Source organism: Erithacus rubecula (assembly GCF_903797595.1).
Source record: "Erithacus rubecula genome assembly, chromosome: Z".
Classification (NCBI taxonomy): Eukaryota; Metazoa; Chordata; class Aves; order Passeriformes; family Muscicapidae; genus Erithacus; species Erithacus rubecula.
Window position 1 is genome coordinate 20,878,632 of NC_136661.1, and position 18,274 is coordinate 20,896,905.

At 42.3% G+C, this 18,274-nt stretch overlaps 1 protein-coding gene across 3 annotated transcripts in view; it reads right to left on the reverse strand.

Moving 5' to 3' along the window:
• Positions 1-612: 612 nt before the first annotated feature.
• Positions 613-18,274, reverse strand: part of EGFLAM (EGF like, fibronectin type III and laminin G domains) — a 70,428-nt gene continuing 52,766 nt past the window's right edge. The window contains exons 16-23 of one of the 3 annotated variants that reach the window (XM_079330099.1): positions 14,962-15,073; positions 13,322-13,438; positions 10,959-11,139; positions 6,496-6,574; positions 5,479-5,622; positions 3,345-3,428; positions 2,201-2,304; positions 613-1,706 (exon numbers count right to left, since the gene is read on the reverse strand). In XM_079330099.1, coding sequence (XP_079186225.1) covers positions 1,552-1,706; positions 2,201-2,304; positions 3,345-3,428; positions 5,479-5,622; positions 6,496-6,574; positions 10,959-11,139; positions 13,322-13,438; positions 14,962-15,073 — 976 coding nt within the window. In that variant the 3' untranslated portion in view covers positions 613-1,551. The remainder of the gene's footprint in view (positions 1,707-2,200; positions 2,305-3,344; positions 3,429-5,478; positions 5,623-6,495; positions 6,575-10,958; positions 11,140-13,321; positions 13,439-14,961; positions 15,074-18,274) is intronic. The other 2 variants (XM_079330098.1, XM_079330100.1) reach the window with 2 other exon arrangements.

The following is an 18,274-nucleotide window of genomic DNA, read 5'->3' on the forward strand; positions in this document are numbered from 1 at the left end:
TTTGACCACTGCTACCTTATCTACAAGGAGCACAAGATCCTTCACCCACGAGATCAGGGTGTCCCTTCAGCATGCAGGACAGCAGCTGAGGCATTCTTGGCAGGTACTGCCTGAACCATTATCTAGATTTGCTGCAGGTGGGATGAATCTAGGGAATGTGTGTGAGCTCTCAGGGAGCCAGGAGCACTCAGCACAGTAAAAATGCGACATTGCTTTCACCACATAAGGTCCTTTCAGCTCAAGGGCATTCAGATGAGGCCCTGAGGAAGTTTGTGCTTCCCCCAGCACTGGCATGTGGCAGGCTGCGGGGTGCCCTGCTGCATGGCTGGTCTCTCTTCCTCCCCCAACCCCTTCAAAGGCTCACTCATCCACCTTAAACAAAAAATTAAGGAAGAAAAATCTCCAAGTTATGAAATTCTGGACCACTCTTCCAGTGTCTCAACAGCACTCTATTTGCCTGCTTTAATTGTACTTTGGCAATCAAGGTTGCATAAGTGCTGGTCCAGTGCCTAGACAATATAACATTTTAAGAGGACTGTGACCTACCAAGGTCTCTTGCAATCTCTTTTCTCATTTTTCTTAAAAAAAAAAAAAAAATTAAAAAAAAAAATATAATACCACAGTAGCAAGTATTTGCTCCTTTTTTTCCTAATCTTTTAATCTGTTTAAGACAGGAAAGCTTCATCATCTACAATTTCAAACTGTCAAAATTTACAGAACAAAAAGAGTCAAATGTAAAACTGGTCATAACTCACAAATATCCCCATTAAAACTGTATAATACAGACATAAGCCACAGGTCACTTTTCTATTTTTAGGAAAGTGTGCAAAGAGCTAATTGTATGGTACATGTAGATGTTAAAAGTGATGCCATGTAAGCAGGTCTGCTGCTGCTATAAAAAATAGACAAGTATAAAATTACTTCTACAAAATTGGTTCATTGTTTTTGTTGCTTGCAATAAAAAAGTAGACTTGTAAGAACCTTCATCCTTAACAAACAACAATATTTTGAAACCAGTCATTGTAACTCTTATCCTGTTACACAGGATGAAACATAATTTAGCTAAATCAGAGTGGAGAACTGCTTGTTCCAGGACTTACATGTGAATGCAGAAATATGCTGCCCAATGGTGTATTTGTTGAACAGCACAGTCACTGTATCACTGCAGAGTGGGATAATTGCAGGTGTTTCAAGATTGCTTTCTCTGATACTACAAAAGATAACCTAAGGACCACAAAACACAGTCATTGAGCTACTTGTAACATCACACTTTGCCGTTTGCACTGAACCTTCAGGGTTCACTAAACACTTAAGGGGTAGAGGGCACGGTTCATACACAAAATGCTGGATTCCATTTGGACGGGAAAGGACAGGAAAGGAGAGGGAATGAGAGGGGAAAATGTTCTCTTTTTTTGTTGTTCTTGGGTTTCCCTTTGGCTTTGTCACCTTCCCAGATGGCAAACCTGGTCCGGCTGTGGACTGCGCCAGCCAGCTCTCTCAGCCACACACACAAGCGCACGCCGGGTCCTCAGCACCGGGATTCCTCTCTTGTCACTTGGTCCCGCAGGTGTTGATGTTCTTCCCGTTGGCAGCATCCTCCACCAGCGCGATGTGGTAGTCAGTGGAGAGCGTGAGGTGGGAGATGCAGCCCACCAGCCCCCGCAGGTACTGCCGGTTCGTGTGCAGGGCGATTTCCTTCATGCCACCTGCGGAAAGGAGCGAGAAACTTCACCAACACGGGCACCTGCCCCTGCCTGGCAGCCTGCATGCCCAGCATGCCAGTCCTAGTGCACCTCAGAAGGGAATTTCAGTTCATAGCTTGCTCTGTGCTGTTCTAAATAATGATTTCACGCACTTTAAAGTACAGAGGGGATAAGCAGGAGCTAATGAACCAGGATGCTAATAATTTATTACAGAAATTGTAAGAGCTGAACAAGCTTGTGCCCAGGTGTGGGGTTTCCAGCTGCATCTTGCTGTTTCTCTATGTACTTGCCAGGAGTACCATAGTGCATCCCACAGTGCTCGTCCCTTCTTATTCCCATTTCCCCATCCCATTCAGAGAGGCCTCCTCACAAAAAAGAGGCTGTGGCGGATAGAGACTGCTGTGTGACACCTCCACCAGGAGCTGGACAGAGCTGGAAAGCCCTGACTTGCAGATGACCTTTCATCTGTGTCCTACATGTGAATAATTAGCACTCACCTACGTAGAGATCTCCATTGATATTTAACTGCCTCATCTTCCCAGGGGATTTACCGGTCCTGGCACCATAATCATCCACAGTTACCTTGCCAGACTGTCCATCCCTGAAACAAAAAGCAAATCACTCTCGTTCATCCAGCCTACAATTGGCTGCGAGGAGGAGCAACAGCATCTTCCACTTGCCAGGAGTCCTGGGCTCAGAGCTCTAACTCAGAGCTTAGCAGGGCTCATGCTGAAGGTTGGAACTGGGAAGCCCCACAGACACAGTGTACTATGGCATTCTAGGTTTTACAGGTTTTAGAATTTTTTAATAGATGTCAAAGACCTGCAGAGTGTGCAGGATACACTTGCAGAGCAGAAAGTGTGGAAAAAGAATCAAATTGGACAGGTGAGGGAGAGGCGGGGGGATGGACACATTCTGACCTGTCATAAAAAACAGATGCAATATTAAAAGTTAACAGCAGAAGCTTCAACAGGACAGAAGAAATGGAAAGCTATGGTAAAACTTATTCATAGGCAGTTTTGTTTCTCAATAGAACCATTTTTTCATATGTTCAATAACAGTATTGACAGAAAAGCTACTAGATCAGATCCTATTCTCACGGTTTTGGTAACAAGTTGGGCCAAATGTCAGACTGTGATTTCCAGGGAATCAACCTCTCACAAAGAGAGGGACGTATGCTTTCCCTGCTGGACACAGTTGCCTCCCATGAGGTAATCAGTTATAAATATGAGTTATATATACACTCCAAGATGTCTGCACCTCCCCCAAATAGAAGAACTAGGTTTACACTGCCTGTGTTCCAGTGCTTGTGCCAGCCCGCAAAATGCTCACCAGGGAATTTTGAAATGCAGACATTAAAGAAAAATACTCTGAACTGAACTGGTAGGGGTTTAATGTCAGTCACAGCCCCAGAATAGCCCTGCATGACTCTGGCAGCCTGCCTCGAGCTGTGCCGAGCTGGCACTGCCACTTCAAACACAACAATCCTTGTGCTCATCAAACAGCCAAGCTAACAGTCCCACTCCCAAGCCACGTGTGACGTGGAGCTCACCAGCACCCCACCTGCACCCAGACATGCCAAAGAGCACCTTTGGAGGCAGGGTGGCTGCCCTGGCTCGCAGCTGCAGCCTGGCCACTCACCGAACAGCTTTGACTCTGTGCCACCGGCCGTCGCTGAAGGAGCCGTTCACCGTGATGGAAGCAATGCCACTGCCCAGATTGTAGCTGCAGTTAAAAAGATTGAAATGTTACTGCCTGCTTTGAAAGGACTGGCTGCCTGCCAAGCTGCTCAGGCATCCTTACTCCCTTTTGGCTTGGATTTTGGGGCAACCCGTGGAGTCCTTTGGAGTCCCAGCAGCAGTGCTCTTATTTCACAAAGTCAGTCTCACAGACAAGCAGGAAAACTCCCTGAGTCAGAATGGGTGCCATCACCACCTTCCCCTGGGAGCAAGAAGAGAGTGTCTGCATGGCCATTCTCCCCAAAAGCAGGGGGTTGGGAAGGCCAGTGATCTACAGACCTTTGGCCCAATGAGAGACAGCAGTGGGAAGTTGCAAACATGGCTAATAAATTTTTACAAGGGTAAATGAGCATGTGACCTATAACAGATCTACAAATCATCTGAAAAAAAAAGAGAAGGTTGAGACCCCTGATGTTAGAAAAGATGAAGTCTAATAAATGCAGCTGCTTCAGCTGCCACTCTTAATTACTTCTTTGTGTTTGCTTCTACTAAAATCACTCAGCAGATATAATGTCCCTATCATGTTTACACTTCAGGAGTCTTAATTTCTGGGTCCCTGAAGCTTGGGCCAACCTTAACAAAAGAGAAGTAACTGCTACAGCACAGTGAGGTATTGAGTGCTCAGGATGAAGTAGCTGCTGCTGGACTTCAGCCTGTACCAAGCAGGAGGGATTAAAGCCAACATCACTATTCCTTCAAAAGAGACTGAACATGGAATGAACTCATGGCCAGGGTGAGGTTCTCCAGAACAGCACATTAAACTGTGAGCTGCCCAGAGCAGATTGGTTACCCTAAATTTGTATCCTCTCCAGGGATCTAAAGTAAAAGGCACTGCCTTTTACCCAGGATGTAGCTTAATTTTTTACCTTCCTAAATGAACATGGAAGGTACAAATATTTCAGTTAAATTCAGCTGGTTTGGTCTAAAGCCTTTGACTATCTTCATCTCTGAGGAAGAGCAACAACCTAATATAAACTGCACTGTGCTTTGGAAACAGAAGAGTGGCCACTTACTACCAAGCATCTTAGAAAGTCAGTCCTCCCAAAGACATTTAAAAAATGCACCACTTCCTCAGAGTCAGTTCCTTGTTTATAAATTAATGAGGAAACCAAGAGTTTTTGCCAAGTTAGCCACTGATAAATCACATTTATAAAAAAGTTCACAAGAAAATAATTTAAATAGAAATGTGCAACTTATCTATACATCCATGGTAGCAAAGAACAGCCAGTTAAGTAGAGTAAAAAAAACCAATAGCTTAAATAATAAACTCTCTGGGACATGATTGATAGTGTCTTACAAGATTCCACAATAGTGATGGCATCTGTAGTTTGTTTTTTCAGCATTTGCATTACACAACCTAAAGGAGCACCTTGAAGAAACACAAGCTTTCAAAACACAGGAGTCACAAAAAAGCACACAAAAACTTGCACAGGGTCTGCCTGAGTGTCTGCAGGGGAGAAAGAGATTCTGGAGCAAGACCCCAGCATTTCCCAATACTCCCTAATTTCACCATTTTCACAGTGGTGTTACTGCCTAGTTAAGATATTCTGTGGATGGTGGCAGAAACAAGGTGTGGTGACAGCTGTGTGTGTGTGTCACAGGGCTGGATATTTGGGGTTTGAGGGGGTGGAAGCCCTGCTCCTGTGTGCACTGCCTGGCACGGAGTGAGCCCACAGTGAGCACAGGCACCATCAAAGTGTGTCCTCGATCCAGCCCTACCCTGCTCTGCCCAGCTGAGATTGATTTAAGAGGCATTGGGGGGCTTACCAACAGCATTCAACCCCTCATAAGAAACCTTTCAGAACATCAGAATAAAGCCCTGATGTTTGAAAAATCAGGAAGGAGGAGTGATGCAAATCTTGCAGCACATTACCTCTTCAACTTACATCCTTTCCCAGACAAAAAATAGGACCCATGATTGAACAAAACTACGAGGATGAGATGTCTCACACTGTGCCAAGGGATAAGTGCACTGTATGTGTTGTAGCAACTCCTTTGAGCCCTGTGTGCTACACAAACAAGGAGAGAAAGTTTACCTGAATATTAATGCTCCCTCCTGAAGGCCTAGAGAGATGAAATCACTGTTAGGTCGCATGGGACTGTTTCCCCTCCACATCAAAAGGCCTTCCTTCATTGTAGTTTTAAACCTCATGAACACATTTGTTCTTGTTCCTGATACCCTGTGTAATGCAGAAGAAGGAAATAATAGTACAATACTAGATTGTGCCAGTCTTCTTTCAAAAAAACATAAAAGATGATGCAGTATTTATTCTCTGCTGGCATGGTGGGTTACTGTCCTGCAACTCATTTACATGCTTACTTGTGAAGGATTTTGTTCACATCCTCATTTCTGTCATTTCAGGGTAGGGTAATTTAACTCATCTCTCCAGGATCCCAAACACTACTAGGTTATTCTACATAAATTAGAGAAAATCCTTTTTCTCCTCTAGCCTAGTGTGAAATCCAGCCCAAAAACCAGGTTCTTAGAATGCCCAGTAGATGTGATGCCCTCAAAAGCCAGTGGAAGAGGCATAAGAAGAGCAAATCAGAAAGTCCCAGTGAGAGGCACCAAATGCAGGTGAGGACCCTGGTGAACCTTTCTCTGCTCAATGGCTGAAATAAAGCTAGATTGAGGAATTTGTTGAAACAAGCCAACATTTGTCAGAATGTGGGGATTTTCAAGGGTACAGAGCCAAAAAAGTAACTTTGAGGATCTAAACATAAGGCTAAAGCAAGAGTTAAAAGGAAGTTAAGGTCCTTTAGTCTCTTTTGAGACACAGGCCCTGTATGTCTGCTCTTTGCCCTCAGGGAAGAACCAGTCCCTCTCCATGCCAGACATACAGGTGCTATTTCTTGACAGGCTGCAAGATGCTCAAATGTAACAAACTAAACCACAAGGACATGCATTTAAAATGTATTTTCCCTGAAATTTAAAAATAGGGCAAAAACAGAGTTAGAAATATTATAAATACAGCATAAACATGTAAATGGACTACACTCTCCCACAAAAGGCTCCTAACATTATAACATTTAAGAAACAGAAGATACATTACCTTTTCAGGATATCTGGATTGTCATATGTGAGGTAACTGCGACCAATAAATTGTGGTATTTCAATTGCTTCTGTAATGGCTGAGAAGTAAATAGAAAAAATGAAGATGAGTGTCAGATAGCTGACTTGGAAATGGAAGGTAATAAAGAGACAAGACTCTTCTATTGATTTACTCCTGCAGTGGCAGGAGTGTCAGTGGCACAGAACTGAGCTGAACCCACACCACTTTGCAAACAGGCACTGCCAGATTTTGCCTAAATGCAGGGGCAGTAGTTAAGGGAGTTTAAATGGCTGACAGTCCCTCTTCTTACAGCCTTCATGTCAGCAGCCTAGCTTATTGCTCCACTACAAATGTTAGTGCAGAAAATCATGAAGCATTGGGAAAACATTGCAAATTTTCTCTTTACCCCCATTTCCACATTCTGTGATTCTCCATGTGTTTCAAGGCTGCCTCATGCCAAAGCTCATGCATTCACCACCTTTGCTTATAGACCAAAAAACTCCTCCCCAGCTGCTAACAGAGCATCATATGCAGGGCACACAGGGGACCTCGCCCTGCAAAAGGAGGCTGAGAGGCAGCACAGACAGCCTGTGAGCTCCCTGTTTTCTCCTTCAGTGCATGTCACTGCATAGAGTGGCTGCTGCCTGCTCTGAGCTCACCCCTGGGGTGCAGCATGGGGGCCAGGCTATGTCCAGGGAGGAGTTACAGAGCCCAGAGTCCCTTTAGAAACCAGTTGGGAGACTGTGCTAAAGGCTGCATGGCAGATGCTGGTGCATCCAACACTTCAGTGCAGCCCTGGGGGCTGTTTTCTGTGTCCCCCATGTAGCATTTCTCTAGGGACAGCCTCAGGTATCCCTGTCTATGGCTGGGATGGTGGAGCTGCCCGCAAAGAAGACTTTGGGAAAATAACTCAGCTGTGTGACATAAACCACAGAACATCCCTGATATACAGAACCCTTCACTAGGCTATGAGGACCAGCCCAAACAGATTTTTTTGTTGAGTGAACATCCTTCAGTTTGTTGCTGATCTCCCATAATTGACTGCTGTATTAATACAAGCCAGTTGTATAAATTACTTAAAATAGATGCCTTCATCCTATTTTCTTACTGAGGAATAATCTCTCCAACCCGCAGCTAATCCCATCTGTATAAATTTCAAGCTTTCCAGGGCAAGGATGCTTGCTTTCTTTATGCAACACAGGGTCTGGCTGGGCTTTTAGAGCTCACTGTGACACAGATATGCAACAATTGGTGCAGTTTGGCAGCCAGCAACAGCAGTACAAAATTCATCTCCAAGGTGCCAAGATTGAGAATTTTAGATAGTGACAAATTACTGTTTTCATCCACAGTGAAATCAGGAAAGCTGCCTAATGTGTCTAAAGAAACCACCACAGGCCATGTCCAGCCTGCAGTCTGCCAACATCATTGAAAGATTGCAAAAGTTGTGTTACACTGGCCAAATATTCTACACCAGGTCTGACACTTCCTGCACTGGACAGTCTCTGATGGCAGCAGAGCATGAAAGGAGCCTTTGTTCCCCCAACACATCCTGCACTGGAGCCCCACTGCTCCTGCCTTCAGCAGGGGAAGATTCCCATGTCATGCAGCACATGTGCCAGAGTGCTCTGATTTCCTCTAGAGAGCTTAATGGGCATTTACCTCTGCTTGCTTTTATTTGTTTCACTGAATCTGAGTGCAGAAAGCCAAGCAAATTTTAGCAGTACCCTCGATGCAGCCAGGATCTTTGCAGCTAGAAGGGAGCAGGACCAGTAAGGGGCTCTAGGACTAAACACCTCCATTCTTTGCTCATCAGGATTCAGCAGACAAGCACCAAAGCTCTCATGGCAAGCAGGAGCGAGCCCTGGACTGCAGGGCAGCTGAAGTCACACTACAAAACCCTGAGCCAGCTGCCTGGCCCCTCTGCTCTGCAAATACAGGGACCAGCTCTACAGCCACTGTTCTGAGCTTGGCAAGTGCTTTGGATGCAGTTTGAAATACCAACAACATGATGTTTAAGGAAGTAGTATATAACCTTAGAAAATATTTTTGCTTAATGGCAGAAACTTGCCAAGCTTAATGGAAACCCAACATTCAGACAAACACACAATGACAGAGCAATTTTCACATAATTTGCAGTACTTACTGTTTAGGCAGTAACTTCCACACTCTGCAGTGAGTCAGCACAAAATGAAACAAGAACATTCTGAGTTTATTATTCTAAAACATTAAAATCTCCTTTAGTCCAATTACATGCCCACGTTTCTGCAAATGCGTTATCTCCCACCTACCATTTGTGTAAGTGACTACAACCACCTGTGAAGGTAGCACTGTTTTCATTATTGGTTTGCTCCAAATATCTGTATTTGTCTGCTCAAAACACACAAAGGGACAGACAGGTGGGACCAGCAGCAAATCCCTCTGCCAACTCTGCTTCTCAAATCCAAGTGACTCACCAGGTTTTAACCAGAGATCTGCTCTATCCAAGGGAAAACAAGAGTTTGCTGTTTCATTCCATCTTACAGTTAAGGTATAAAAATGCCTTTGGCATTCCCCAAGCTTGGACAGAAGATATAAAACCTTGCAATACCAGCAAAAACTCTATTGAATCTTCAGTTGATGATCCATTACAATATGAATCAATGTCTCTTGTACCTCATACCAGCATTACTTGAGTTTTTAAGTGGTGTGTTTAATTTTGAAGAATGAAGTGCATCCTCAGAAGCACTTTGCTTTTTATGGTTTTTTACAGCAGCCTACCACCAAAAAAGGATGGAGAGAGCAGTTTCATCTCACCTTCAAGTGTAACCAAAGCTCTGGTGTGAAACAAGTGGACACAGACATGCATCTCACCTTAACCATGTCTACACTCCAAGAGAGACACAGGTAAGGATTATTTTGAGAAATCTGTTTCTCATCAAGGCTGTCATGGACTGAGGTTCAGGAGCAACCTCTGTGCTCTCTGGACATCTATCAGAAAACCCTTCAATTTTGGTTGGCAGCTGAGGCTGCACAAGTACAGGGAGGTTGAGTTGCACCTGAATAGGAGCCACAGGTAGGATGAACAGAACATGAACAATGGTTCATGCTTTTGGACACTCTTAAAAATGAATATAGATTGGATTCACATAGGAAGCAGCACCCAGGATCTGGCTAAGTCATAGGCAAAAGGTGATTCAGACTGCCTTTGAAAGCCTGGACACTCACTGAGGTGATGACAGGGAGGACGTGCCAGCCAAGTGGCACCACTGCTGGCACCATGAGCTCAGACACTGCTCCCTGGGCTCAGCACAGGCCAGGAGCTGAGCAGGCTGAGGAGCTGCAGCCCCAGGGCTGCTCACCACACAGGCAGGCAGTCACACACCCAGGCTGCAAAGCATCCCCTTGACTGCCTGCCCTTGGAGATGTGTTGGTACAGCTGCAGATACCCTCCTGAAGTCAGGAATTTAGCACCCTGCACATACCTAGAAAGTCAAAATCCTAATTCTCCTGGCTCCCTACAAAAAAAGCCAGGGCAAATGACGTTGTTTGGGCTGTTAGTTAGACCACAACAACATGAACAAAGGGGTTTGTTGCATTGCATGTTAACATAATGCCTTTGTTCTAAGACGTTGTCTGTTTTGAAGAAAAGGCCGATCTATTCATCACAATTTAACCAAAACCACTACATTTAACTTTGAAGTTTATGATTGTGAGAAACGAAGCAGTGGGAGAAGACAATAATGTCAGCCAGTTCTTTTGTTACTGTTACATTACAAAACCTTCCCTCATGAATTTTTTAAGATTAAGCTTGACAGAAGCTAAACTACTCCATCTAGTGGAATAACTCAAAGCACAGTTTTTAAGCACTTTTCTTGCAATCTTATCCCTTTCCTGAGTCTAAACTTTGAACTATTACAGTGCTCTGAAGAAAAGAGAGCAATGTGCATGTGGATGAGTTTTTTCCTTTGGTGGTCTCTTTCGTCCCACCAAGGCAGGATCTCTGCAGATGGTGAAATCTCCATCAGAACAGTCAGTGTCTAAAACAGGACCAGACCTTTCCATGTGAGAAGAGAGTTTGCTGCCAGCTGTATGGAGGATAAAATTACAAGGGTTATCCATGCTCATGCTTCTGTCTGTAACATAACTGCTGGCTGGAGGACCCTGGCAGGAATTCCCCATTTGCACAGCACTGCACAATTAGGGACGTGTATGAAGTGTTACTGCTCAGTGTTGTTCACCACAAGCAACCAGATACCAGGCTGGTATCTGTGGATCCTAGCCCCATGCTGGGATAACAGTTACCACATTCCTAAATAACAAAACAAATTCTTCTGTAGATAGGAAAGTGGCACAGATGAAAAGGGAGCTCTGGCCTCCAGGGCTTCTACTTAAAGGCATGAGTACAGCAGCAGTTGTAGATGCCAAATTTTCCTTATTTTTATGACCAGCTCCAGATCCCTGGGGGGATATCCAGCCACTGTTACCTTTTTGGCAATGCTGCCCATCGAATCCCAGGGGACAGTCACATTCATAGCTCTCCTTCTTGGGAACACAGGTGCCTCCATTTGCACATGGTGAGGTCACACAGGGGTGGGCAGCATTTGCTAGGTTAATTCCAAAAGTGAAATCCTGTTTCACATCAATTGTCCGGTCATTCAAGACAATCTGTGTGTTGAAAAAAAAAAAAAAAAAGGAAAAGAAAAGAAAAAAAGAAGTAAAAACACATTGTAAAAACCTCCAAATTCATAGTATCCTATTCCTAGTTAGAAGATTCCTCTGAAAGACTTCAGAGAAATGTAACTCTCAAAACTTGGCCCAAACTCTACTCTTGTGTGTTTTCTAGTTGCAGAGCTCCAACTCACACTTTTGCTCCCCCTGATCCACGGGAGATTGATCTCTTCTGTGTCTTGTGAAACAGCCTTAGGCAACCCCTGCAAGGGGTGAAGCTGTGTGGAATTTAGCAGGCCTTTGTCTGGACACTGGTGCAGTGCTTTGTAGCAAACCGTGAGCTGGGATGGTAAAATTAGGCGAGTGCTGCTGAGGAAAAGCATTTCTGGGATCAGAAAACCCCCAGGAGATGAGTGTTGACAACAGAAATACTAAGCAGAACAGCTTGCTTTCCACATTTTCTATTGCTTTCTAATATCTCCTATTGCCTGAAAGAAGCCGGAGTTAATATGAATGAAAAACATAAATAATGACTTCACAAAACTGTTTGTATATAAATGGAAGAGAACTGCTAAATGTTGGGATTTTTCCAATATGTCAGCAGCATATGTTCTCCAAAACAAACCAACATTTGTATAATCTCAGCTGACATCTTGGCAAGAGAGATTGCATGTGGGCACATCTGATCTCAGCTGCATCAAAATAAGTACATCTTAACAAACAATAGATTTTCAGGCCAGAAATGAGAAAGACAATAGTTGCTGTGGCTCCTGGATAACTTGGACAATGCACCTTAAGGGATCCTTAAAGGGATCCTGCAGAAGAGGCTGCATCAAGCACTACTCAACTCTAACAGCAGAAAAAATATCCAGTCCTTTCATGTCATGAACCAGAGAAGACTTCTTTATGTTTTCAGCTTCTTTCTAAATTTTGACTGCATTTTTCCAAAGGTAACCATCCTCCACTCATAAAAAAAATGTATTTTGTTTCTGGTTTTAAATGTATATTCAGTTTCCAGCCCTTGTTTCTCATAATATCTTTTTCTGCATAATTCCAGTCCCATGTATCCAAAGAAATCTCATCCTCATCTAGGAACAAGAAGAGCACTATAAAGTCACTTCTCAGCCTTATCTGACTAAACTAAACTTATTGTGGTTTTAGGTCTTTCTATACACTGCATATTTTCCAGTACTTGGTGATGTTTGCAGCTCTATTTTGGTATAGTTCTCCAAAATCCTAATATGTGTAAAGTAAGCAACTAAACGTTCCCAGTGCCCAAAAGGCAGGCAGTGCTTTTCCTTGACATCCCATTCATGCCTCTGAGAACACAAATCCACCTTCCTAAGTATATCATGGAGATAAGGACTCACACTCCTCATTTCCCAATTCTTATCAGCGCCTTTACTCTGCATACAACCCCCACCTTGTAATTGTAACCTGTGTTAAATTCTCCTAGGATCTCTATCTTGCACCCAAAAATGCACTGTGTTTAGTGAATTCTACCTTCCCAATGATGTTCAGGTGTCTGACCTGTTCCCATCACTATTACTACCCCAGTTCTCGTGAACTTCATGTTTTCTGATGGACAATTGACAAAAACAGTAAAAAATGTCAGTCCAAGTGATGAAACCAGTTACTTTGAACTACAATTACTTTTCTGTCCTGGAGCAATTGCTAACTATAGAGTTTTAAAAAACTCCTAATAAAAATTATTATTAAAAATTTGGTTTTATGTGGTATTTCTTTGCACTAGTCTAATGCAATAATTCACTCCTTTAAAAAGGTGAGGATTCAGGGCCAATCTTTCAACTTTATCCATGTTATTTGAAGTACATTTAAAAAGAAAAATGTTAGTTCAGTCTGTGCTTTCATTTGATTATTTACTAGGCCTGATAAGAACTGCACTCATGCTCAGCTGACCACATGGGAACACCATCCCTAATGTCTGCCAACAATGGAAAACATCTCCTCCATTCATGTGCCCCATATAAGATTGTAAGAAGGGAAAGCAATATGGTGTGCATCTCCATGGAGGTGTGAGAATGCACTGGGTGGAGTTTTCACTGTGAAACCCTTGATTATTTTGAATATTGACAGTCAAATAAGGGCAGATTTGCACAAAAAGCAGGCTCTGAATGAGATGGAAATAAATGCCCACAGTGTTTCTCTGGGCACACACCTTCTGGATGCTCCCACTGAAGGGTCTGAGGATCCCAGAGTTCTTCTTCACATCATCATAATTAGGGACTCCACCAATAAATATTTCAGAGCTGCATTTTATCTGTGTAAAAGCCCCCTGCAAGAAACATAAAATAACATTTTATTAGAGTAGCTGGAACCATGTTTGTATCTTCAGATTAGCCGACATGAGTTGTGATAGCCCTACATTAGATGTTATAGCTTATTTCAAAGCCTCTTCTTTGTGCAATCATGAAAGCCATTGTAGGATACTCTTGACTGGCTTTACATTATTCCAGTCAGAAGCAGCTAAAAAATCTCAAGTGCTTCAAAATGGCAACACTGAAGGAAGAAAGAAAGAAAGAAATCTAACTCATCATGTTTTCTGACTTCACATCTAGTTTTATTTGCAAAAACTTGAGGTACACTGATGTAAATTTATTACCAGAATTAGTTTCATAAAGCTAAAATCAGAGCAAAGTTCATTCAAGAGAGACTCATTCAGTATTTCCAACATTTAAGAGATAACCTACTGTAATTATGGAGCTAAATGAAAGAAACATTGAGTTTGCATCAATTATCAGAAGCAGTTGCTCAGGATACCCAATGGGATCATTCAGGGTCCTGGTGTAAACTGAAAGACATTCAACAGCTAAAGACAGAAAAACTGCAATTCCAGTCCTGCAGAAGCTTCTGTGCTTTCATGGCTGGCAGCTCCCAGCCACCCCCCTCCTCAAGCACTGCACTGCAGCACTTAAGAGAAAAAAAATGGGAGTATTCACCTAAACCCATCTATCAAAAGATGTCTTGAGTGCTCCAGTCAAATGTTTCTCACTCAATTTCTTTCCTGACAGACAACTGGAATTTCAATTTATTTAAATTTTTTGAAGGAATGTCAAAGCTTTGATAAAAGTTTTCCAATTTTCCAAAAAGCCTGCTATGGGATTTTTCTGGGATCTGGAGTCTGGTTTTCTGTCTGCACTCTCCACTAGGTAAAAGGTATTTTCTAAGCGGGTCTAGCCTTGGCTTTTATCAAGATAGAAAATGTACCTCTGTGAATGCATCTGATTGCTTAGAGTGAATATCCTGCTTGCTACAAGTGCAATTTCACTTTATTATAAACTTGACTCACTATGATCACTTGGTGAGTGAAGAACAAAAAGCATGTCATCAACTCTGATTGCTCCAGCCCTTACTCTGGCCTGCATATTACTTTTGCAAGAAGAAGACAAACAACTCTCTTCAGGGCTACCTTTCCAGGATGATATTCAGAAATAGGTAAGAAAAGATTGGGCATATGCTTTTCAGCATGATACTTCTCCAAATTACACCTCTGCAAAAGTGCACACATTGCTCAACAGACTTAGCCACCAGAAGTACCAACAAAAAACCTCAAAAATGTGAGCCCAGTTGCATGTCAGGAGCAGGTACAGTCAGATTCCAGTGGGATCCTTGCCATCATGGGTATCCTTGTCCTCAGAGGGAAGACCTTAAACACAAACTCTGGGCTTAAGAAAATGTTGCCTTAATCTGTATGCTGTTTTAACCTGGTAAGAATTTTGGGAGCAGGCTGTGCAGTCCACCATGCAATCACTTCACAGTCCAACAGCTGCATTCAAGACAAGTCTGCCACAAGCTCACCTCTGCCATCCCTTCCACGGGCTTCTGCTTGTCCACTTGCAGGATTCCATTCTTTGCCGTGCGAGACACTCGCAGCTCGTGCCACTGGCCCAGACTGACAGGTTCCTCACTCCTGTTTCAAGGGCAAGGAAATTTTAAAGCATGTAACACTGAGCCTTTCTGATCCTCTGTAATGTTAAGAAAGTCAAGTCCGCTGGGATGATTTTCTAAATAAAAAATAAATATCAGCCACTGTGATTCTTCCCTTATAAGGAAGTAACAATCTTCCAAGCCCATCAGCAAAGGCCATATTTCTAGAGCAAATAGCAAACACTCTAGTTCTATTTATAAATGAAATACTATCACCAGCACACACTTCAGCTACCTCCATGATAGTTTTTCTGCTCAGTCATTTATAACATGTAAAACCAAGTTTTTGTCTCAGCTGCCCATCCTCATTTTACAAAATTCCACTTAATGGTTAGCCCCACATTCTTCAACCTCTTTTAAAACAGAACTACTCTGTGTTATCTTATCAGCTCTATTTGTGCATCCTGTTACATTGACATCTACACACACACACACACACACACACATGTGCAGCCCGGATGTTGTACATAAAAGGGAAGTAATTAAAAAATTATCCTAACGATGTGATGAGATCTTGGCTAGGAACAATAATCCTCAGTTGTGCAAAGTATTCACCAGTCTCAAAGGAAGCATTTTTAAACAGTTCTTACAATCTTTACTGGCACAGAACTAATATGAATAGCAGCCTGTATGAAGGGCAAAACCACATTCCCTTCCACAAATTCTATAGATCTTTGTATCTTTTTTTCAAATGTCATTTTACTACACTGGTGAAAGCATTTTATGTCTAAATGAGATGCTGCAGCCTTTCCTCCAGGAGGACTGGAAACTTGTGTTGATTTACTGGCTAAGCCAGAAAAATCAGAACTATGTTATCTAAGATCTCCAAGACTTCCTAGCTTCTGTGAATAAAACCAGAATTTATGGGGATAAAGTAATGTTTTGTATTTTCAGAACACTTACATCTAATAATAAAAAACCCCTCACATTTTGAAATTTAAAAGAAATAGAAAAAATTGTAATATGAAATAGCAAGTCAAAAGTGATTCAAATGCTGATTTTAAAAGTTACATAATTTTGAAAATGTGAAAATATTTCCTCTTTTTTTTTTCTTAACAATCAACACCAGTATTGAAACCTTTCTGTCATGTCTTTTTCCATCCTTCATATTTTCTTAAAGCTCATTTTTATCTGTTTTGATGATGCTGGCAATATTGCTTGACACTTCTGAATGACACTTGGTTCAGAAAACCTCCATTCAAAATACCATCAACAATGCCAGTCACTTGAACTCCTTCTTCTAGCACCATTTAGGGTTTAACTCTCTTGGGTAAATCAATAGCTAAGGAAATCTAATCACCTTGAAGAAGTCAATGTATAAATATAAAGGAACAAGATAGGTTTGGCTACATAGTAAGTGGCAATACAAACATTTCCTCTTCTGCTGCTTAGGTCACCATCATGCTAACCCTCCTGCTTTGCTAGGTTTAATTACAATCAGGGATGATTAAGCCTTGCAGAGTCATCACTTCAGAGCTTCAAGCTCTTCCTTGGAATCATGAGCTTTTTGAAACCAGCATGAGTTTGGAAACATTTTGTTCTGGCGTTTGAACACACCTGGATCTTCATGTGCTGTGGGGCTACAATTTCCTATGCAAACCAAAGCTTAAAAAACATACCAGAGCATGAAGATCTTGATCCTGTGAATGCTTGGCCAAAAGAAATCCCAGGGAAATTCCAACAACTTCTCCTCTGAGACATTTCAGTGCTCAGTTCTGGTCACCCACTCAGCATCCCCTCTCCCTGTGGAGCCCCTAGAGCACCCTGTGCTGCTTCCATCCTGGGATACATCTCGAAATCACAACCTTCACCAGCGTCAGCTCTCCTACTGCTGCTGCTGACACAGACAAATAAGCTTGCTTCATCCTAATTGCAAAGTTACTATGGCTGTGTTCTGATTGTATTATAACATCTAGCAGCCTGGTGGTCCTATGGCAGAGGTATCAGGATGACCAGAGCTATACCCCTGCTAAAGACAAAGTCTAGGCATGAACTGGTATGATTAAGACAGACATTTAAGTGAACATTCACCAGGCAGGCATGAAAAACAGTGAATCTGTGTGTCTTATTTAATCACTGGCAGAGCTGATGACAGGGTGGAAGTTGCATATTTTATCTAGAAAGAAGATCTAACAGGACAGCCTTACAACTTTCATTGAACCCTGATGGTCTCCATTACCCAGATATCTCACCACACTCTTTTCCTCCACCCTACAGCTCAGGCAGGAGCTGGAATCCAGCTTGCTCTTCTGCTTTCCAACAGGAAGGGGGAGTCTCTACTCCCAGGCATATGCTTGTGGCTCTCTCTACAATTTATAACCCTACATACCAGCTAAACTTTAGTGCAGGTTATACAATGTTCTTGGAAAAAAAAAAAAATTCCTTTAATATTTTATGGTTACCAGGAACAGGAATTAGAGGACTGCAATCAGTAAAGATTGAAGGCTGTTGTAAGAAGGGCTGAGTTGGAGAAAAGGTCTCCAAAATTAGCTATTTCTGCCACTATTCAACAAGAGAATAGAATAGGGCAAGTATGAAGTGATTCTTCCCTTGACATATCCTCCCAGCTTCTGGCAAGTTGTCATTTAGCAATTTCCTGAGTCAAAGGCTGCATCCGTACAATTGTGTTTGATCTCCCTCAATGGAGCTTTCTTCAAATTTGTCCAATTTTTTCTGACCTATTTATAGTTCTGGCATCTGTAACTTGCTGTGACAATTACTTTCCACAACTTATTTATGTACTCCTCTGAAATAAAACCAAAAAACCAAACCCAAAGAAAAAAATCTTCTTTTCTTTGGTTCCTTATTTTTTTTGCATATTGAAAAAATACAGAATATTCATTAATCTCCATGTCATTTATTATTTAAAAACCTCTATCATACTTCCACCAAACTCTTCTAAGCTGAAAGGTCCTGCTGTGGAAAAGCTTTGTGGAATATGTTGAATTCCCTCTCCTGGATGTCAGAACTACTCTTCCTTTTTAATTTCGCTATTTTCTTTTGAAATTATGTGACCAGAATAGCAGCAAGTTTTCAAGACAGGGTGCATTGTGGGCTTCAGCAGAGGTATTCTTCCTTATTCCATTCCTAACAATTCTCTGCACTGCACTTAGGTTTCTGTATTTGTCTCTAAACAGTTTGTTATTGCTCCCACAGAACTATCCATTATGACACCAGGATCTGT